This window comes from Lissotriton vulgaris, chromosome 5, assembly GCF_964263255.1.
Source record: "Lissotriton vulgaris chromosome 5, aLisVul1.2, whole genome shotgun sequence".
NCBI classification, from domain to species: Eukaryota; Metazoa; Chordata; class Amphibia; order Caudata; family Salamandridae; genus Lissotriton; species Lissotriton vulgaris.
The window spans coordinates 1,829,638,562-1,829,662,491 of record NC_141693.1 but is presented as its reverse complement, the minus strand read 5'-3'; the positions used below and the strand labels follow the sequence as shown (position 1 = coordinate 1,829,662,491).

Here is a 23,930-nt window from a genome sequence, read left to right as displayed (position 1 = left end):
CGCTCATCATGATCCGGCCCTCCTCCCTCCCGAGCAGCCCTCAAATACCTTGCTCACAATGCGGATGACCTCCCCGCGCTGAAAGGAAAGCTCGTCGCTGTAGGTGCCGTGGCAGTCCCAGAGGCCCTGGTAGTAGCTGGAGTAGTCATATGCAGATCCACCTGTAGAAGGAAGCACAAAACAGTTTACACACAGAGGCAAGGAGCCACTGACAGCAGTGGAAGTGCATTAAAAAAGTATGGGAACTGTGATGCTGCGTGCAATGGGGCGGGTGAGTGAGCGTGGGGGCGTGGCCACAGTGGCAGCTCCTTCACTAAGGCGGAGGAGCTTCGCCCACTGAGCAGGTCAAAAATGGAAAAAATAAAATTATAATAACTCACTGTTATTATCATTTCATTTTTCCCGTGCTCAGCTGGGTAGAGGCCGGGCTGCTCTGCCCGCAGGGCAGGGGAGGAGTGGTTTGCTCACTCCTAGTGCGCAGGACGCTTTGACCGGCTGTCTCAGGCCCGTCAAACAGTCATGCACATTTTACATGTGCTCCATGTACGCTGCACTGCACCCTGCATGGAGAACATGCCCAGCGTCCCATTTTCTGGCTGAGCGCCAATCCACGGTACTCAGATGTTGTGATTGGCTATCGGGAGGCTGGGAACCAGAGGGTTTCCTGTTACCTGCCCTGGAAGTGGGCAGAAACCCAGAAGAGGTGACGGTGAAGACGGACGAAAGCGACAGGCAAGTAAGGGAGTATTTTAATTTTTAATGAATTCCCTCCTCTCTCCCCCATCCTACGCCCGCCCCCCCAAAAAACCTTCAAAAACCAGCTGCCACTACGAGGCCAAAGGTGTATTTAAAAAAATCGAAATATTCAGTAACTTTTTTAGGTCTTTCACATTCAGGTAACTACATATATAATAACGCACAGCTTAAATGAAAATTAAGTGCAAGTTATGTTACTCAGTGGGAAATGCACTACCAGACATTATGAAACCCCTATTAGTTCATGCACTGCACCAGAGGGCCACAGAATTGAATCCTGGTTGGTGCAACTGGAGAATAGTGACTTGTGTATGTTTAGTGCTAGGAGGTCCCAGTCTATAACAGAAAGCACAGTGAACATGTAAGTCATTATTTAAAACTTGCAATATTCACAAAGTAAGAAAGGCTGCTACAAAATGCGCAAAGAGGTTTACGATAAAAAAAGTGCTTTGAAAATGCAGGTTTTAGGAATACCCAGACTGTACATAGTGCAACTTTTTTTTCATAGCTGTCTTTTAAAAGCACACTCTTCTCAGCTTAGCTGGTAGCTGAAACGTCAGGTGATTCCATCATTTAAAGCCAATAAAAGGTTCCAGGCACCCTTTACATCTGTGGGTTAACTAGTTGTGCACATTTACATTTCTTTTAGGCAAGCAGGCACCCTGGCAAGAGGGCTTGCTTACCTGTCTGCACCTGCCTCAGTTTTACAGCACAGGAGTCAGCTGAAGCATTTAAACCGTGACGGCCATCTTTTTACACAAAGTAGGGGAACTGTTTTTCTAAAATTAAAAAAGTATAGGCACGTCGTGCCCCTCGGATCCCCCCACTTCAACCACCGAACACACATCAATTGCAACACCTTGCACCTCCCCTGCTAGAGACAGAAGGGTAAAGATTTTAAACAAATGTCAGATCTGTTTAAGATTATATTTTCAGATAAGCCGGAAGAAAATCCCAATTTCCATCATCAGGGTCTTCCAACTTCACTCCTCTCCAACAACAGAAGTCAGCAGAGATACAAAAGCATTGATCGAGGAATATATAAAAAGCATCAATCCAAATTCCCATCCACCTATCCGCTGAGCTGCTGGCTCTCACCTAAAGTCTAACAACCACAGAAGCTCAGGCAAGCACAGACTCCTGTGAACAAGCTAACTCAACCAAAAGACAGAGAAATAACCCAACCCGCTTCTCATATGGCTCCAGCATTCCAGTCACCTTGTCCCTGGCAGAGAGGGTGAGGTTCTGGCCACACCAGAAGTGAACAGCAGTCATTCCGAGGACAAGCCGCAATGCGTATCGGAGGGGATATGTTCCTTTTGGCCTGCAGAATTGTATAGGTGTCAGAAATTGAATCCCTTGAGCTCTGTTCAGAAGAGATGAATTTCTAAACGTGGGGGGTGAGTGAATATTCCTGGTTTCACCACCCTACCCAGGAGAGAGTACCCAGTGACGTAACTGAGTGTCTAGACGATCCACCTTTTCCATTTAAAAGCCTGCCTCGCATTGTAGTGATTTCTTGTATTTTAATGTCAATATATGTGATTCAAATGTACAGCCTGCTGCTCACCATCCCTCAAAACACCATCATTTATAATCTAGAGTGAACTGAGGAGTATCCCTAGATCCTTAGATACCTATCCCGATTCCTCAATTATTCTCATGACTATGGCTTACCGGCTACTTTAGTGTTTTTTAGACTATTCAGTAAAGGCATTACCCTACCTTTCGCGTTACTTCCTGATCCTGTAATTTGTTTATCTCCTCTGCTCGCGGAACATTGTAGTAATTAAAAAGAAACAAAGGTCCCTGTGGAACAATACTTATTATTTTGTGATAATACAAATTGCTAAAATTGCATGTATAAACAGGGAGTTAGTGGGATGTCAGACAGAAAGAGACTCAATTACACTGGTTTTGGTTATGCAATGATTTGTATTGCATCAGGCAAAAATAAGAAATGAAAAATTTTTTTTTGACAAGTTCAACAATAATTATTTACATTCGTGAATTGTGTCCCAAGTGAAATTATGAACCAAAACATCTGGAAACATTTGTGAAACAATATGTGCAAGGTTTCAGATACATTTTTTTATATACAAAAAACGACCAATTCCTTTTTCCAATTACCTAAATCATTGCATAACCAAAGCCAGTGTAATTGAGACTCTTTCTGTCTGACATCCCACTTACACCCTGTTTATACATGCAATTATTGCAATTTGTATTATTACAAAATAATAAGTATTGCTCAACAGGGACCTTTGTTTCTTTTTAATTACTTAAATTACCCTAGTTCCGTCCCCTTGTCCTTCCCTTTCGCAGAACATTGTAAAGCATACACTCCCTTCTCTGGGTACTACCTTATCCTGTTGTTTTTTTAAATTTGATATTATTGTTATTATTGCTCTGATCTCTGTAAAATTTGTAAAGGGCTCGGATATCTCAAAGGTCATGTTTGCGCTATAAAAAAAATCAAACTAAAAGAAATAAAAAATAATATATAGAGGGGCATAGGTAGGGGACTATTGTCAGGCCCAGTTGCACCGCTAGAGTCCTGAAAATTCTGGAGAAGGAATGATACTGCTACACAGCAAAAGGGGCGCTTCTTAGATTTCAGCCAGGATATTTATCTCAAGGACTTCCATACAGCCTCCTCATCTAGAGCATTTCAGACTACATGTGTCATCCATTCATGGAAGCTGCTAAGCATCACTGCCTGACAGGCATGCTACCTGCCCTTCCATCATTGGGAGCATAAGAGTGTAAACTTTGCCACTCTTAGGGTGTGATCTTAGCAGCTAGAAGCCAATGCCTCGGTCTTAAACTCTCACAGCACCCTACGATGAGCTCGTTCGCGCTATATAAAACTTTATAAAATAAATTAAAAAAGAAAATAAATATGGCCTGGTTACACCAGGACCGCGTGTAGTCGCAGTCTTCTGGGTGATTGGTAGCACATAGGGTATATGGGCAGGTGAAAGGATAAGATTCCTGAAGTCGAGGAGTTGCATCGTATGGTAGATTATTGTTTAAAATCTGCTCCAATTAAGTTTGAACCCAGATATTTTACAATATCACTATATTTCCTTTAAAGGATGGTACAAGGGCTACTCAAGACATCATTGTCAAAGCAAGACATCATTGCCAAAAAGTGTCTTTAAGTTCCCTCTCAGCCTATTTTATAGACCAGGGCGGGAGCTCCATTACCAAAGCAAACATGAGGGGGGCGCGGGCATCGCTGCCAGGCTCCTATTGATACGGACAGCAAGTCTCAGTGAAAACCATTCATCATCACTCTTACCCTGGGACCGCTCTATAGCACCTCAGCAGCTTATAGGCCTTTGGGTCCCAGATCATATCTTGACAAGACCATGGCAGGAAGGCCCACTTGACCCAATCAAATACTTTTTCCACATTTAATGAAACTGCGATCGAGCGGGCCCACTTAAACTTGACCTTCAGCCCTGCAAGGATTGCCACTTGCCTGCTTCCCTGTGACAAATCCCAATTAAGCCACTGTAGGAGAAGTGACAACAAATATGTAGCAAGAATTTATCAACGAGTTTGATGTCCCCATTCTACACGACTATACACCTTTAATTGGCACGCAAAGATAGGATTTAACCAACATCAATAAATTCACCCAAAGAGGGAATGATCCTCCCCCTCAGTGATGCAAGAATGGAATAAATGACAGAGCATTCAACAGGAGCTGGGGAAAGACCTCATAAAAACCTGCTCAGAAGCCATCAGGGCCTGCAGCTCTTTTTGATTTGACATCCATCATAGCTACTAAAACATTATTGTTAGCGATATGTCCCTTGAAGAGCTATTGAGACAATTCAGCGAGTGGGGGCATGGCTATATTTTTGAGGTAGGATCTAATGTCAATTTAAAATATCCCTCAGAAGAGTATAAACGACTATAAAGTCTCCTGAAAATCTAAGTTTTAACTTGGACATACTTTTCCCTTTGACATTTTTAATAACCAGGACCGAACTTAGTTCAATCATACCTTTCAGTCTAAATGCCCCCAAGTGTATATGGCTTGTCACCTTTCTTATAATCTTGTTGTATGTTCCTAAGGAGTGCAAACTCGGCTTTTTAAGAGTCACATTCAGCTGTTTTCTCGCTGCTGATCTTTTCCAAGTGTGCTGCCTGTGATAAAACAAGGTGTCCAACTGAGCCTTTGATTGTCTTCCACCAAATGACTTCTTTTTGGGGGAAAAGCGCAAAGTTATAGTTAAAAAAAACAACATATGCAACAGCAGTTTCTTGCTACTAATTTGTCTTTTAAATACAAAAAGCACTTAATTTCTAAAAGTTCAGACTGTTGCTCCCCAATGGCAGAGGACACATCAAGGGATCAGCGGGCACAGCTAGAAAGGGAGACAGGGTTAACCCTGTCCCTCTGGGTCATATGCAAAGTACTGATCACTATAAACATCAGATCTATTCTAGTACATGATGCTCTTAAGTAGGAGGTAAATGTAAAGGCCTTTACCTGAGGGTTTAAGTATCCCTAACAATCGGCTAAAGCACAAGAGTCCTATCCGCCGAGACCTCTCCATGGTGTGCTCCATGGTGTGGTTCATCAATATGTTAAACTCTTCCCCTGAGCCAAATGTATCCAAGGAAAGCAGTCCAGGCTGCTATAAGGCCATTGATCAGCACCATAGTAAGAATAGCACCCTTCAAATCAGCATAAAGATCTCCTGTCTCTACTACATGGTTCACCTCAGCAGAGAGATAATTTTCCCCCAAATATCAACAGACTCCTGTTTTCATCCGCACATACATTAAACTATACATGGAAAACCCTGGGCCATACTGTAAAAGTATCCACCTCAACAGCGTGCGTCTCCAGTGTACAGGCAATGTCAGCTTGCAAGTCCCAATAACATTTTCAAGTGCACTCCCTTTATTAGGTCTCGCCTGTCGATGCGCATGCGCATCGAGCAAGGCGAGAGTATTGCGACTTATCCACTCTTTATCTACACTGCAAGGAATCGTGGCGATTCCTTGCAGTGCCCGTGACTTTTAAGGTCAATGCGCATGCGCATTGAGCTTATGCGCATGCGCATTGACCTTAAAAGCGCGTGCGCGTGCACGTCCGTCTTTGTTTACCCGCTCCGCCCCCTCCCGCCGTGTCGCATTTCTCCTCCCCCTCCCCTCTCTTCCTTCCGTCTAACGCCGTCTAACTTCCTTCCGCGTAACACCGCCGCAACGGTCACATCACTCGTCTTTTCAAACACTAAGGCTAACCCTTTCCTTCATCCTCATGAATAGCCTTGTGCATGCACAACTGCGCCTAGATTCTCATCGGCACACAAAATAACCGGACCTCCCTAAGAGCCGCCAAGAATAACCCCGGCGATCTGCTCTGATTGTCTCCCTCCTCCAAGCCCACCCCCCCCTCCCCCGGTAAGACTCCACGCGGTTTGCGTCCCTCGCGCAGCTCACCCGCTCCGCCCCCTCCCCTTCCCGCCGTGTCGCAGCCTACAGCAAGACTACGTCTCAGTCCGCCGCGAGCCATGCTCATCTACCGGGCTGCAGGCACACTGATCCTGCCAGTCATTCCCACAGGCCGGTCGCAGCTCTCTCGGTGCCGGCCGTCCTCCAGCTGCAGAGCACAGCGTCACAAGCGCTGACCGGCTCCACAGAGTGCCCGCCTGCACAGGAGCAGCTCACAGCCAGCGGCCTCCCACATCCTCTGCAGGGCGGTCCTTGCCGCTTCCATCTAGGCCGCGGGACAACGCCTGCTTCACATGTACGGTGGCAAGCCTATTTTGTGTGCTCAATCCCCTACGAAGCACAGGTCAGCTTCTCTAAATTCTAATTATTTTGTTTACTTTGATACTCGTAGAATACTTGATAAATATTTCTCTGGTAGACTCTGGTAAACTCTAGAAGATATTCTGTTCAACTGCGCATGAGCTCAGGAGAAGCTGAGCCTCCAGAGAGCACGCGCAGTTAATATTTATGAACTTTTACTCTGACAAGGTATCGGAACAGTCTTACTTGTATCTTCTGTAGGAAGACTCTAATTCTTGCTCGGAAAATCTTGCGACGCGTTTTTCTTATTTCCCTATCGAAACGCGACGTGAAGGAACACCTCCTATTCCTCAAAATGTTCAGGTGAAGTGCGCAGCTCTCAGCGCGCCTCACCGGTATCACATGAATCTTCCAATTGGGCTAGAACGCTGACCTGTTTTCTGTTATGGGACACTTTGCCGCCATGTTGGAATCCACCCTGCACCCAATGCTGTTTACAAAGTTTTGACAACGCAGCTACCACCATTCCTCTCTTTTCCTTCTGGACATTTTTCTTAGTATAAGACCTTTTAGCGGGGGACCTCAATCCCCTACGAAGCACAGGTCAGCTTCTCTAAATTCTAATTATTTTGTTTACCGCAGCATATTGCTGTTCATTAGGTGGCAGCCAAAGGAGCTTGCCTAGAGCGCAGCCATCTTCGCGCAAGGCTAGCTCCATCCCTCTGTGTCCGCATATTTACAATAAAATACAAAATAGCCCTTCCCTGCCCTCCGTTTTGTTTCAGCCCTTCCCTGTCCTCAGTGTTGCTTCAGCGCTTCCCTGCCCTCCCTGTTGCTTCCGCCCTTCCCTGCCCTCCCTGTTTCCGCTCTTCCCTGCCCTCCCTGTTGCTTCCGCTCTTCCCTGCCCTCCCTGTTGCTTCCGCCCTTCCCTGCCCTCCCTGTTGCTTCCGCCCTTCCCTGCCCTCCGTGCTGCTTCCGCACTCCCCCTCACCCTCACTCACCCTCAACCCCTCACCCTCACTCACCCTCAACCCCTCACTCACCCTCACTCACCCTCAACCCCTCACCCTCAACCCCTCACTCACCCTCACTCACCCTCAACCCCTCACCCTCACTCACCCTCAACCCCTCATCCTCACTCACCCTCAACCCCTCATCCTCACTCACCCTCAACCCCTCACCCTCACTCACCCTCAACCCCTCACCCTAACTCACCCTCACCCTCACTCACCCTCAACCCCTCACTCACCCTCACTCACCCTCAACCCCTCAACATCAACCCCTCACTCACCCTCACTCACCCTCACTCACCCTCACTCACCCTCACCCACCCTCACTCACCCTCACTCACTCACCCTCACTCACTCTCACTCACCCTCACTCTCACTCACCCTCACTCTCACTCACCCTCACTCTCACTCACCCTCACTCTCACTCACCCTCACTCACCCTCACCCTCACTCTCACTCACCCTCACTCTCACTCACCCTCACTCTCACTCACCCTCACTCACCCTCACTCTCACTCACCCTCACTCACCCTCACCCTCACCCTCCCTCACTCACCCTCACTCACTCTCACTCACCCTCACTCACTCTCACTCACCCTCACTCTCACTCACCCTCACTCACCCTCACTCACACTCACCCACCCTCACTCACCCACCCTCACTCACCCTCACCCTCACTCACCTTCACCCTCACTCACCCTCAACCCCTCACCCTCACTCACCCCCACTCACCCTCAACCCCTCACTCACTCACCCTCCCTCACTCTCACTCACTCTCACTCACCCTCACTCTCACTCACCCTCACTCTCACTCACCCTCACTCTCACTCACCCTCACTCTCACTCACCCTCACTCACCCTCACTCTCACTCACCCTCACTCACCCTCACCCTCACCCTCCCTCACTCACCCTCACTCACTCTCACTCACCCTCACTCACTCTCACTCACCCTCACTCACACTCACCCACCCTCACTCACCCTCACCCTCACTCACCTTCACCCTCACTCACCCTCAACCCCTCACCCTCACTCACCCTCACTCACCCTCAACCCCTCACCCTCACCCACACTCACCCCCACTCACCCTCACTCACACTCACACTCACACTCACCCACCCTCACTCACCCTCACTCACCCTCACCCTCACTCACCCTCACTCACCCTCAACCCCTCACCCTCACTCACCCTCAACCCCTCACCCACCCTCAACCCCTCACCCTCACTCACCCTCAACCCCTCACCTTCAACCCCTCACTCACCCTCACTCACCCTCACCCTCAACCCCTCAGCCTCACCCTCACTCACCCTCAACCCCTCACCCTCACTCACCCTCACTCACCCTCAACCTCATGCTAAAGATTTACAAAAAAACCCATAAACAATTCTAAAAGCACTAACTCTAATGCTGCGAGACCTATTGCATTTCTAATGCTTGTTCTTTTAATTAGCAGCCACATTGTTGAAGGTCATTAGCTGGCCCATTGGTGGAACTGAAAGAAGCTTGTAAGCACATCTATCTGTGTGACAGGAAGAAATGGAGTCAGCTAAGCCCTTCCCAATCCCGCCACCCTCGCTCCCAATCGCTGACAAAACAAGGAACACTGCTGGATATCTGCATCAAAAGGTTCTCTTGAACATGCCACTACAAAATCAAGCGTAAACATAGCAAGAATGATTGGCAATAGCGGGAAAATCATGCAGGAAAGCTCAGCACTCATAAGTTAAAACGCCACGGACTGCCTTTGGTGCTCTCCGCCTGTCGCTGCTTGTCCTTCATGCATTGGGATTCCTGATCCGCTGCACATCATGGTGTAGCGCCTACGTCCACTCCTTGTTACCATCCACCATTTGCCACATGGGAGTCTAGTTTTGCCAGTTTTAGTCAAGGTAGTTTGGACTTTGGAAGAATTCTTGGTCTATTTTAGGAGATTGCAGAGAAGCAATGAGATTTCACTTGGCAACTGAGGTGCAACAATGCCCCCACCCACCACCCCACTCCCAGCCACCAGTGCTGAAGGACCAATTTCTGTCCCTCCTGCTCGGGTACAGTTACAGCCAAGTTGGAATAGATCTACTCTGCATAAAAAGAATTGATCTGATATGGGTTTCCTTTCCTTCACTTCATTTACTCGCCTCTTCTTCTCCTCACACTGATGACCCACCAGATAGGGTGAATGATGGCTCTCTTCACGATCTTCGGGTGTCTCCTGTCCTCTCTGATTTTGCTATTGTGTTTCTGATTTAGAAATAAAGTAATCTGATGGTCCAACCACACCACGTCTCTTGCTCATTTGTTTTTGCTTCTCTTATTAACTCTGTTTATCTTTTATTTCAACCTCGTCGTTTCTCTTACCAACTCTTTCTAGTTTGACCTCTTTCCTTATGTATTTAAGTCAGCGACTGTTATTCCCTTACTGAAAATCCCTCTATTCACCTACTTCCCTACACATCTGAGATCCCAGAACACATTATCAATTCTCAAGTATCACTTATTCTTTCTATATAGAATTTACTTCTTTCAGTCTGTTTTTAAGTCACCCTACAAGGACAGTTGTGCTTGCAGTATTTAAGTTAATCCTTCATTCTCACCATCAGAGGCTATCTTCTCGATTGGCACTTATTGATCTTTCTGCTGCTTACGACACATTAGATTCATCCCCCTCTTATTACCCATTCTCTGGGTATTTAAGGATTTGCTCTTTAGAGGTCTCGCCTATGCAGCGTGCATGCGCCTCATAGGAGACCTTTAGCCGTCGTGCAGCTCTTTTTCAAAGCACATACTCTTGCTTTTGGCGGCATACGCCTTGCGGGAGTGCCCAGCGGCGCGCCACAAGCACGAGTATGTGCTTTGAAAAAGAGCACACTGCGCACGCACGCATATACACACGTACCACTCCCGGGCCAGCAAACACATGCGTGCCTCTCTCCTCGCCCACTCACCACCGCAGTTAGTTGGGTTTCCAAGGATGTCTTGCTGCTTTTCCTATTCTTTCTTTCGCTGCTTTTCCTATTCTTTCTATCTGTCCTATTCTTTCTTTGCCTCACTGTGTGTATTTCTCCTTTTAGCGCTTCCTTTCTCTTGCGCTCCTCGTGTTGTCTTTGTCATCTGTGTGATGAACATTGCAGCTATGATTGTAAGCATTACAGCATGCACATTTTTTCTTAACTGGAAATCTGGAAATGTAACTATAAACTCGCACTGTTCCTTTTCTACACCTGTTAACCCCCGCCTTCTGATTTCTTCTAGAGAAACGACTCCGCTTTCTTTCACCTACTACCCCTTATAAATGCCAAACTATCGATAGCCACGTATGTTACAACGGGATCCTGTGATAACCTGTCCCACACCAAGCACGTACAGCCAGGCATGCCTCTTTTGCACCTGCCCTGGGCGTGCTACTCTCTGCTTCCGGATGGTGAAAGCAGAATTGCAGATTATGGACTACAGGTGTGTGGGTGGGGGGGAGGACATCACAAGTGCAAGGAGCTGCTCAGTGGATGCACCCGCTGCCAGGGTTTTAAGTGAGCCGGGTCACAAACCCGGTAATTTAAGGGGGCATTGAGAGGGGTCCTATGTTCGTCTCAAACTTACTGGCAATAACACTGACATTTCGGCAATTAATATCAAAAACACGGAGTAATTCATGTCACTGAATTAGTGTCTGGGTATAGTTTACATGTTTAACACTATTAGGCAATGCAAGATTAAGCTACTTCCAGGGTGTTGTAGCTTACTACATTTAGTGTATTCTTTGAAATAGATCGCCTCTAGCTGTATATAAAGGCCGCGGTTGCTCTAGAGTGAAGCAGAAGCCAGTGTTTCTCACACTGCCGGCCAGTGGCTCAAAAATATGTTTAGAATTTATGGCCATCCAATCCCTGGCCTCTCTGCAGAGCAGGCACGCAACACCCATTGGACTCACCTGGCTTCAGCCCCCCCCGTCATGTGTGGCAGCCCGGGAAGAGACAGATCCCGGGCACACACACAGCCACACCCGAACGTTTCACAGGTCTTTAAAAGACCATTTGAATGTTAATTAGGCCTTGCTGTTGTTTCACCCCTTGTTGGAGGCCCTGCAGCTCCACTCTGACTACTGATTAAAGGTTCAGCCCCCGCGAATTTTTTTCTTAGCTCCCCTGAAATTTGACTCTAGTTGCGCCTCTGCTGCAGAGTGCACAGAGCACTAGTCACCTATTCCTGTGATTCTGTGCCAACGTGTGCCAACATTTTCTGTGTGTGTTTTTTAGGTCTGTCGTTAGCCAGGGCCTTTTAATTTTACCTATTTTATTTGTATAAAATACCTACGTGTGTGCAGCATGGCTAACCACTTATATGCGGTCCCTAAGGCGAGACCTATTGGCTATGCCAATGCTTGTTTTAGATTTATGCTCATCTCTATGGTCATTCCTTCCGGTGTCTTTGTCCTCACCTTCTTCTTAGTAGTGTGGAGCTACCTGGAGCTCTTACATGGTCTGTTATTCTTTCCCCTTTGTACTCTTCCTTTGCCTTCTCTTACTTCCTCCTCTGGTATTCATGCACATTTTTATGCAGAATATTTCCTACTTTGACTGTCACTAGCCAAGCTTCTTTATCTGCTTAATTTCGGTCATCGAAGTCTGCCCGGAATCTCATTTTCTCCATTTGAATCCCTCTAAACTGGAAGTACGAGTTACTTACCTTCGGTAATGATGTATCTGGTAGAGACAATTCTAGCCGCAGATTCCTTCAAGTAGAATTATCCCCATGCGTGAGACTGGATCCGGAAAATCTTTTGCTCAGCATCCCTGCGTGCCGGGGAGATGGCATCACGCGACTCCGCCCAGGCGTTGTCCGCGTACGTGACGTCAGCGAGGTCACATAAGTCTCACCCCGGCGCGCCTACGTCAGTTTTCTTCGGAGAACTTTTCGGCGCCACAACGCGGAGCCATCAGACAAAACTGTGAGAGTATAGGAACAGTGTGTGAAGAACAGAAAAGGAATGGTGAGGAACAACACCATAAAGAGCAGTCCCAGGCACTGCAGAACCCATAGGCAGAGAGAGTATAAAGAGCAGAGCCCAGCCCTGAGCAGCAACCCTGCCAGAACAGAGATAGCCCCCCCCTCCCCTGGAGACAACGGGCACATGTAAAAATGTCATGGCAACATGTGGCAGGACTACAACCCCAACCAAAGCAACGAAGGGGAACCAGTCCGGGACAGACAAGGAACGACAAAAACTCTAAGACAGCCCCATCACAGAGTGTGACAACCACCACAAGGAACAAAGGGCAGAGGCACAGCCAAAGGCCCCAACTTAGAGGACAGCATAGGGCCCGGAACCCTAGTAAGAAAAGGGGGGAAGCAGGAAGGGGGGTCACTGGGTGGAAGGCAGGCCCCAACCTGGAGCAACCAGAGCATAAGGGCACAGAAGCACCCACAAACCTATCTTCCAATGTGCCAAAAGGGGAGGACAGGAACAATTAAACAGGACGAACATCCTGCCAGAAAGAGGGAAAGAATGTACACATAGAAGACAAAGCCACCCACAGGGAGGCAAGTGCAAGAGACCAAGCCAAAAGTCTTCGCAGAATGGGGAGGAAGGGCAGGATGTGAAGGAATCTGCGGCTAGAATCGTCTCTACCAGATACATCGTTACCGAAGGAAAGTAACTCGTACATCTGATAGAGACTACTAGCCGCAGATTCCTTCATGTAGAATAGATACCCTAGCCAAACCCAAGGGGAAGGGGGGTCTGCGAGAGGACCCCACCCGCCTGTCCATAACAGAGGGTCCCACGGGGCCGAGACTCAAGACAGGACAAGGATCTCCGTCCCCCCAGCAAGGGGAACACCCACCAGCGGAAGACCACCAATCCCAAAGGGGATGCGGGAAAAGAAAGAAGAGGCAGCCTGTCCATCACCCAGCATAGGAAGCAAGGCAAGGCAAGGCAAAAGGAGACCAAGCACCCCACGACCGTACAAGGCAACAAACCTCCGCCCAAGGCCACGAAGGGGAGCACCTAAGGAGAAGAGCAACCTAGAGACCCCAAGGAGAAGAGGTAGAGCAAAGGCAATCCCAGACTGAACAGCGCCGCCAGCAATATACAGGCAGAAGCCTAAAAGCTTAACCTAAGGTCAACCAGGAAAAACCTCCCAACGGCCCGCAGGGACGAACTGCGCCCGCAAAAAAGGACAAGATGGCAGAGACCAACCCCTCCCACAGGAAGAAGAGGTAAACCGGGTGCAAGGCCCACAGGAAGAAGCATTCAGAGCAATCCAAACTTCAGCTGACGAAGAAGAAGAGTCAGAACACGCCCTAGGGAGGAGACCGCACTCAAGGCCCAAAGAGAAGTGGGACTGGACAGGACCAGGATGCCAGGCCCTGGACAGCAAGCCAGACCAGGCAAAAACAGTGCAGCGACACCAGAGAAGAACACCCTGGGGCGGAACTCAAGCCAGTCTAAGACATCAGCAAGAAGATTGCACCTGCAATATACTATAACGCCACGGGGAGCAGAAGCCCGCAGGCTACTACAACTCACCAGCACATAACAGGGCTATGTAACAGCCACCGGTACCCCACATAGGGCAGGTCACATCCCAAGACATGGGAACCTCTTAGGAAAATACTTGCGCAGCAGAGGACAACAGAAAATGACATGCAGCAAAAACCCAGCAGAAGGCTTACCAAGCAGCCAGAGAAGAAAAATACAGAAGGCCCAATCTCAGAGCCATCATGGTGCAGAAAACCCGAAGGAAAAACAAACAGTCAAAAAGAAGGGCTGGCCAGCAGCCAACAGAACCACAGTCCCAACAAGGAGGACTCAAGTGGCCGTGAAGCACACAGAACAGACAACCGGGCAGCACGCCCGAACGCGCAGGTTACTGAGGAGGAGGAGGAGGAGGAGGACGAGGAGGAGGAGGAGGAGGACAAAGCCCAGTCAAGAACCTCTGGATGGCTGAGTCCGCAGGGGCATGGAACAAAGGAGCACCATCGAAGGGAATGTCTACCAACAGTTCTCAAACGATCTCCAGGATCACACTGTCCCGAAGCCAGGCATGGCGACGAAGTGCAACCGAAGAAGCCATGGAACGACCCAGCACTTCCGAGATGTCGAACGCGGAGCGAAGAATAAACACCGCCAGCTCCCGGCCATCCAACACATGGTGTTTCAAATCAACACAGACACCCTCCTGTTAAGCAGCAGACATAAGGGACTCTGCCGAGTCCCACAAACAAGAAGTGGCCCGGGCCAAAACAAACAGTGTATTAAGGGCCCGCAGAGCCGCAATGGTTGAGGCGAACATATGGCGCCTCCAGGAGTCCAGCCACCGGGCCTCCTGCGACGGGGAATACAACAGCAGCGGCAGGGAAGGAAAGGCAGTCTATAAAAGAGGGCCTCTGGTAGAGGGGTGAAGGGAAAGACAAACCGGATCAAGCGGCACCGGATGATGACGGTGTAGAAGGTGTTGGGGCACTGGGTCCCCCAAGTGCGGGACAGCCCCAAGTCCCCAAGAGAGAAGAATGGGGTGAACCCTCGAAGGGAAGCAACAGCTCCCGGCCACCAGAACCCTGATGGAAACCCTCCAGAAGATGATCCGCGGGGAAATGGGTAGCTGGGCCACCCATTCGCAAAATTCTCACAGCCATGGAAACAGCGCGAGCGAAAGCCGAACCCGCCTCCATAGGGCCCCTTGGAGGGGAAAGCAGCTCCTCGTTAGGTGACGGCTGCAAGTTAAGGCGGCCATCCCCCAAGCCAACTGGAGGAGGGAAGGGTCAGGTCAGGAAAGAAGGAAGAGGGACGAGGAGTGGGGAACCTGCGACTCCTCTGGTGAAGATGACGTCGATGAAAAAGCCACAACGCAGCAGCCCGTCTCCGGCGAGGATGACACCAGCAAATGCCGAACCTCTGGAGAAGAGGAGGCGTCTGAAGACGAGTCAACGACCCGACATCGGTCCGGCACCAAAGAGTCCGCAATCTGAGCAGGACATTGTCATCGGCCGGGGGAGATGCCGGGGCGGCCTCCGACATGGCGCACGGTGCAGGGGGCTAGGCCTGAGCTGGGGCGGCGAGGGAACAGCACCAGAAAGCGCCAACCCGACCTCCAACGAGGCAGCTGCCTGCGTGGAGGGACGATAGTGACCTGGGGAGGATGAGGGGTCCCCACCAGCCTCGACCCCTGGCGGTGCGAGAGGGGCCCTGCGCCGACCCCTGTGGAGCCGCCAGGGCCAGCAGCCACCGGCGCTGAAACAGCGTCACCTCGGACAAGACCGTCGCCTGTCCAGAGAACCAAGAGGGGCTTGGGGGTGCGTCCCAAACCCCGGAGACCTCCCGTGACACCACAGGGACTCCCGCAGGAGTTTGCGGGGAAGCAGAGGCGCCGTGGTCTGAAGGAGGGAACCCTGAAGGGCTGACCCAAACGGCACCACATCCTCCGAACCTGGATCCGAGCCAGTCGGCGCCGGAGCTGCTGGCACCGCCACTGAGGGCCCCGCACACTGCAAGGGATCCGCTGACGTCCCAGGAAGGGGAGAAGCCAGCGAGGTCTGCAAAACCGCTGCATATGTCTCCATCTGGGCTCTAGTTGACCCCACACTGGGAAACAGTGGATATGGGGACGACCCACGGGTTGCACCACCCGCGGAGAGCCCATGCCCCCGACAGGCCAGAAACCGACCCTCGGGGACAAACTGCGACACTTACCGACAGGCGAGCAATGCTCTTGCGACCTGAGAGAAGGACGCTGTCGATGAGGGGGAAAGCAGGTTCGAGAACCCTCCACAGGGGCCGGGCGAGATGACGCCGCCGACCTGGACATGCGAGCCGAGAGGAGTTTCACCCGGAGCTCCCGCCAGGACTTCGGCTTCATCTGCTGGCACGTCTCACAATCAGTGGAGTCGTGGTGTTCCCCCAAACACCACATGCAGATGGGGTGAGGGTCCGTCGCCGACATCGGACGTCCACAAGACGAGCATGTCTTAAAGCCCGAAGGCATTTGCACACTGTTCCCACACACACGCAATAGCGAAAGGGAAAGGCCTAAACAGGCCCAGTAGTACAAACAGGACCCGCGCTGCACGCAGAAAAGGAAAAAACTGACGTAGGTGCGCCGGGGTGGGACTTATGTGACCTCGCTGACGTCACGTACACGGACAACGCCTGGGCGGAGTCGCATGATGCCATCCCCCCAGCGTGCAGGGATGCTGTGCAAAAGATTTTCTGGATCCAGTCTCACTCCTGGGGATAATTCTACGTGAAGGAATCTGCGGCTAGTAGTCTCTATCAGATATACTTGTTTTTCCTGCCACTGAATGTATTCCTTCTCTGCCTTCAAACTCCCTTCTGTTGTCCCTATCGATTCTGCCTGTAATCATGATACAATCTTTGATTCTGATTTTACTTTTTGTAAACATTTTTTTTTTAGTTTTACTGAAATGTTGTTTGCAACTCTGCAATATCAAGAAAAGCACAACTTTTCTGGCCTTCTTAGCAGCAAAATGTATTCTCCAATGTCTCCTTCGGTCTCGCTTGGGTCTGTTCAAATATTGGTTACCTCACTCACTATACTTCCATTTTATCATCACAGCAAATCTGACCATATTGCACCTTCATCACCCCCTTTGCGTTACTTGCTCGTTTCACTTTGTTTACAATTTACACTACAAGTGTAATGTTTTCAAATCTATTAAGGAGCCTGTTATTTTTTGTCTCACTCACTTCTTCTTTAACAATCTGTCAGAAATTCTCATTCCGCCGGTGAGGGTCTCCTGTTCATCCCTATCCTCTTCATGCTGCCTCCAGTTTCACATCTTTCGTTTTGGTGGGCCGAAACTTTGGAGTGGCCTTCTTCTGGTCTTCCCAAGACTTTATGAACACTGAATTGTTTTGAAAAATTAATTTCATCTACTGAACTTGGCGTTTTCCCCATGTAAGTTCTTTATATTTTTTTTCCCCGCTGTGCTCGAATCTCATTTTTTAAAAAATGTTTTCTCATATCATTTCTGTATGGATTGCATTTGTAACAGCTAACTGGATAAAAAATGCTAAGAAGATTCAAATAAAAAATGTAAATAAATAAACGCTGGTTATCGAGCAAGGCAAGTGGCAGACTGGCGCACCTCTTTGGAATCAAGCCCTCAAGTAGGAGGGCACTGAGAGACACAAACTTGATGGGCATTAAAAGGGATATATTGCTAACAGAACATAGTCTACTCTGCCACATTCAAGACCATGCACATGTGCAAGGCCTGTGGAAACAGCCCGACCCGTACTGAAAGGCAGCATGAGAACAGGGTTGGTATAACCCCAAACCCAATAGATCCTCAAGAGGAAAGACAGCAGTGGGGAAGCAATGGCCTGCAGGGTGGCGCTATCACACCCCAGGCAATGTGTCGGATTTGCATTAAAACGCATCTCTAATTTGCTTTGCAACCATTTAAACAAGCATTGGCCAAACCAGTAGGTCTCGCCTACGCGAGTCATTGGCTTTGTCAATATTTCTAGCCATGTTGTACAGTCGCGAGCAGCTGTGCAGCATTTGTAAAAAGTAAAAAAATAAAAAAGCTCTGTGAAGAGGTCAGTGCTGGAACCATCATAGTACTTTTTTTTATTGCTGTGTGAGGCAACACGGAGGGAGGGTGGGCATCTGGGGGGAACCAGAGGCTATATGGATCACTGGGTAGGGGAACTGGAAGGGGCTAGGTGGGTGGAAGAGGAAACAGCCAACAAAGGGAAGGTGGGTGAAAGGAGCAACACAGACGATGGAGGCGGGTGTGAGGGGCAACAAGGACAATGGAGGGGGGATGCAACGTCAAGCTGCCCCAGGTGAAATGAGGGCGCATTGCGTGGCAAAGGCCACTCTCCAAGCAGCTGACAGCATCTGTTTCCCTTACCTGCCTCATCCTCGTCTTCAGCAGGGGCAAAGGCTTCATCTGAAAGAGATGGTGAGAGAGGGAAACAGAGATTGTTGAATACACAGTTAAACAGGCCACATCAGAAAACACAGGGTGACAAGCATCATTGAGAATGAGAAATACACCTAGTTCAACCCATGTTACTCTATGCTCGCCCTTTCCTGCTGCCAGGGTCCATGGTTGCCCCCTAGTGCTTGCTGCGCTCTCACAGTCAACAGAAAAACACACAGCCGAGGCCATGAATTGCCCTGTAATGGTGAGCTTCATGAAGAGAGCCCCACGTTCCACAGGGAGGAAGCTAAAGGCATTCGTAGATGCCCCATACCTGGGACCTGCTATTTCAGACCCCCCCCAACCCCCAAGACTCCACCGCAGAGACCAGACTGCTTTCAGCACTCCATCACCACTCCAGGGGCATCACCAGCTGCGACCACTGCCTTGTGATCCCCCCGCAATAATATGCGCCATAACCCTTATAAGACAATACCCATGTCCAAACAGATACACCCTCTCATGGTCTTCGGCATGTATGAGCTCAAACCAACCGTGTGCCTAACATTCAGCAGTCTGATTGGACCAGGTCTCCCCACCCCCATCTCTTCAGGTTCATGTTAGATTTCACTCCTTAACTTCCTGCTGCACTTTTACATTCCTAGTGATTGAGGATGTTCTACTTTTTTTACGATTCTGTACAGCATTACCGATTTACACACTTTGTCGAGAATAAGGGCAATTGACTGATTTGTCAAAAAAGTATACTTGTAAATGTCCACCATGCTAAAAAAATGTAAACTGAAAAGAGCATTGAAGGAACTCAAACTATGAACTGCTAACACTATTCAGAATATAAAATGCCAATAAAGTGTGTTTGCAAATTAATGGGGAGTTTCACTAAGGAGTGGGGTTGTGAGGCGATGGGGTGCTGCAGCTGCAAGGCACACGGTGGCGAGGCATGGAGTGGAAGAGTCGTGAAAAGCTGAGGCAATGCAGCGGTGAACTCGCACAGGGGCAGAGTTGTGGGACAGCCGAATTGTGAGGTCTTTCATTGGTGGAGGCAGAGGGTGATGTGGAGTGGTTTGGGGTGGAGTCTTGCAGAAGTGAGATCAGGCAGCCAACAGCAGATAAGAGTTCATACAGGGGTCGGGTTGTGTTGAGGTTATGTGTTAGTGGGACCTGGTGGTGGTTTGGTTGGGTAGCGTTAGGGTTCTGCAGTTATAGGATCTTGCAGTGGTAGGCCATGTAGTAACAGTAATGTGGGACTCTGCAGTTACAAGATCATGCAGTTGTGAGTTTTTGGAGTGTTGATTTCATGCGGTGGTGGGGTAGGACAGTGATTTGGTTTCACACCTTCAAGTTCATGAAGGGTGAAACCAAATCACATGAAGCCACTTACTCGCATATAAACCAACAGCCAGTTCAAGAATCATCTCTAACTCCCACTCATCCCAACATCTTCTAACCTCAATCCCGCCTCAAACCTCACAAAAAGTGAAGACCTTTACAACCCACACATCCAACGTTCTGCCCTCACACAAAATACTCATTCTAAAACCCATACCAAAGCCCAGTCAAACAACACAGGGCTTCTCACAATCGCACACAGGCCTTTTCACAATCTTCACAGTAGACACAGAATACTCCACACACAATTAACAGCAACAGAAAACAGGCCTGATACTTCTGACGGAACACTTTACAAAAAGGAAATTTATGCCATCATCTCCAAAAAACAAAGAAAATGACATCTTAAGCAAGACCCCCTTTTTTGTGGACCTCAAAGAATCGGCACAAATTCTTAAAAAACAAAAATCACTAATAGAACCATCCTTATCACCCAAACTCATAAAGCAACGGATGTCCTTACAATAACCAGCACCAACTCAAAAGAAGCAATTGACCGCTCCTTTCATGAGCTTGTCTCTATGTCTGTGTGGAAACAATATGCAAATGGAAGACTTATCTCAAGACACAAAAACTGTCACGTTGCTCAATAAGCCACACAAGACACAAAGAATAAAGTAAGAAAATAAAAAAAGCAAACACAGATTACAGTATTCAAATACAATGTCTTAATATGCCCATTACAGTCACCACTACAGCAGAGTTCCATTTTGAAGTTGCTCTTTAAAACTGCTCCACCACCATGGCCCAACACAAAGTTCACAACACAATCCTGAATCACAATTTTGACCTTCTTTTACTAACCCAAACATGTTAGGAATAACTTTCGAGCCCGCTGTTTAGCTAATGACCCGAGAGGGGTTCAGTCTGGAAAGATATGACAGACTATTTAAAAAGAACATAGAATTGCTCTTATCCACAGAACAAACAGACCCTGCTCTACAGTCCCTGAACATGAATACACCGCTTGCCAATGCTTGGCCTTGACTAGCCGACTCTCCACCTTGACAACTTTATTCATAAGCCTTATATACCACCACACGGTTCAAAACACTAAGTTTACAGTACATTGCATGGACCTCACATCCACCGTTCTCTCCACCTCTGATATGGGCATCGTCTTGGGTGATTTCAACCTTCACTGGATTGCAAAATGACCCAGCAGGTTCCAGCTTCAATCAGTCCTGGGCTGCAACTAATCTTAAAACCAAAAATAAAGAATTTCCCTCCAGATTAAGAATGTATTCAATCACCCATCGACATACATTTCTCACTTCTCTCTTACCTAGTGTTCATCCCCTTACTGTGAATACACACCACATAAAGTTCCAAAAATATGAATCAAATATGTATTTAAAATGTATGGAAACATTTTTAATTTCTTTTAAAACCAGATTAAAAAATAATATAAAACAAACACCATCTAACCCAGGAAGATATGTTGAAATACAAAATCATGTATTCCACTTTTAGAGTTGTACCTAGCCACTATGTAAGTCACTGTGCAATCATGAGTTGGTCATTCATATATAATTGTGCAAGGCAGCTGGATTACGTCACTGCTTTTTATTGTCAATATTGTTGATAGTGAGGAGATGAACACTAGATAGTGAAGTGTGGAATGAATGTTGATGGGTCATTTAATACATTCTTAACATGGAGGAAATGTCTATTTTTGGCTTAAAGAAAACCATGTCCTCCTGCGTTTTGAGGGGTTACATTGATTGTTTGTCTATGCCAATATCCGACTCACTCAAAAAGAGATACTATTGACCTTTGCATTGCAAACAGAAACTCAGTGAACTCTGCATGACAACTGGTCGTTGAAGGTTGACTGGTCTGACCACAAATGAATTCCTTTTTAAACAATCCATCAATCATACAAACCTATGGGTCAACCAAGAAAATATGAAAATTGGATGAGACATCAAAAATTTGAAAGTGAAACATCAGGATGTGAGCTATTCACAACTCCTGCATCTTTAGAATCAAACATTTTATTATGTGGCCAGTTAGCATCATACACAGCCCAGCTGCCTACATCGACTCGCCGGCAGGGCGTAAGCATGTAATGAATAAACACAGCATTTGATTGATTGACAACCCGGAGGGTGGTCCTGCGTATTAACTCCATGGCTGCTATGCGTTTTCCCCCCCTGTGCTGGATGCTCTGGATTCCCATTGTTCATGACGAGCTGGGCTCGTCATCAGTGTTTGAGGAGGCTACACCATGACGAGCCCAGCTCGTCATCAGCCTCGAAGGGGTTAAAAACCATAGGCACCCCCCACCGGCAAAGCAGAGTCCGCAATTTTCATAGAAGAGAAATACAACAAGAATCAAGAAAGAAAACAGAGGAAACACCCCCCACCCTTCCCTCCACCTGTCCCCCCCTAGCCGATCCCCCCCAATCCCCCCTCCCTGCCACCCCACTCCGCACCACCCACCAGCCAAGGTAAGTGCATCACACCCACCCCTCTGATCCAGACAGAGCCGTCTCTAGAAACTAGGGCACCGGCACAGCACCTAACGGGCCCAGGGGAATTAGCTGTAGGATTTGTAGGTACTTCGAACATGTAACTTCTCTAAACTCTTTAGACAGAAGTCGCAGAAACGGGGCCCACAGGGTAGCATATTCGGACCCTCTACCGTCCATATTCAAGGAAAGACGTTCCATCGCCAAGGCATGACACAGGCGCATTAACCAGTCACGCACATCCGGGATGTCCGGGGAGCTCCAGCGCGCCAGCAGGACCTGTCGAGCAGTCAGTAGTCCTAATGCAATTTGTCGTCCTAGCGGTGTGCGCAGTGGAAAACAAACGGGGTGTTGGAGGCCTAGCAGTGTGTACTTGGGAAGCCTAAGCAATGTGATCTGGAATGCAGCATCTAGTTCATCAAGCACCATTTTCTAGTATCGTTCTAGCTTAGGGCAGCGCCATAACAAATGCAGGAGATCTCCCGACATACCGCACCCTCTCCAGCAAAGACTGGATTTAGCCTTGTCCCAGGAAGCGACGCGCGGTGGTGTATAGTACCAATACGTCGCCAACTTGTAGGCCGACTCCGTACCCGCCGTATTAGCTGTAGTGTGATGTGCGCGGTAGAATTCCTGTTCCCACTCTTTCTGCGAGAGTCGACGACCCAGTTCTACTTCCCAAAGCACTTGCGCCTTTGTACGCTGCCGCCGCGGGTCGCGCAAAATCATGGTATATAGTTCAGAGATAAGTCTCCAATCATTTTTTTTGCGCAGGAGCCATTGCTCGAAAGCCGTGAGGGTGCGCGACATCAACGCCACGTTAGTCGGATGCGTAACCCAGTGTGCCACCTGTGTATAAGAAAAACCATCCGACACGTCCTGTAGGGAATGTTCAGACCGTAGCTCTGAGAAAGGGACAAGCCCCTCAAGATCAAAAAGCATACCCACCCTCTTACAACCCTTCTCCCGCCAGCGATGGAAGACCGGCGATGCACGACCAGGGGGAAAGGCGGGATTGTCTACAATCGGCGTCATGGGTGAGGGGAAGGTCGTCCATCCCTTACGGAGTGCCAATTGATCCCACGCCCTAAGTGTTGGTGATGTCACCGGCGAGGAGTATAGCCCCCAAGCCCTATCCTTGCGAGGCAGCCAGAGTTCCCTCCAAATGTTGCAACCCGCCACAGTCTGGTCCATGAACAACCAATGTTTATTCGATTCCGTCCGGTTCCATTCAACCACGAAGCGAAGGCAGGCGGCTTGAAAATAGGCCGTGAGATGGGGGAAGCCCAAACTACCTGCTGCTTTCGGGAGTGTGGTTGTTGCAAACTTTGCCCGGGGCCGCTTGTTGTCCCAAAAAACCTATTCAGCAAGCCCTGAAGCTTCTTCAGAGCTCCCCTCGGTGGCGTGAGGGCCAGCATTTGAAAGACTTAAAGTATTCTGGGCAAAAGAGTCATTTTAATAGCCGCCAACCTGCCAAACCAGGACAGGTTGAGGCGCGACCATGCGGCGATAGAGTTGGTATCAGCTTGGTGTAGTTTAAGGAAAGCGTTTGAGACGCAGTCGATGCAAGGCGGATGCCCAGATACGTGATGTCCGACTGCGTCCATCGAAAGTC

General features: G+C 48.7%; 1 protein-coding gene across 1 annotated transcript in view; it reads right to left on the bottom strand.

Moving 5' to 3' along the window:
- Positions 1-23,930, bottom strand: part of SKAP1 (src kinase associated phosphoprotein 1) — a 1,438,262-nt gene that overhangs the window by 135,122 nt on the left and 1,279,210 nt on the right. Inside the window, exons 10-11 of the mRNA XM_086924266.1 lie at positions 18,420-18,458; positions 49-161 (exon numbers count right to left, since the gene is read on the bottom strand). Of these exons, the coding sequence (XP_086780392.1) occupies positions 49-161; positions 18,420-18,458 (152 nt within the window). The remainder of the gene's footprint in view (positions 1-48; positions 162-18,419; positions 18,459-23,930) is intronic.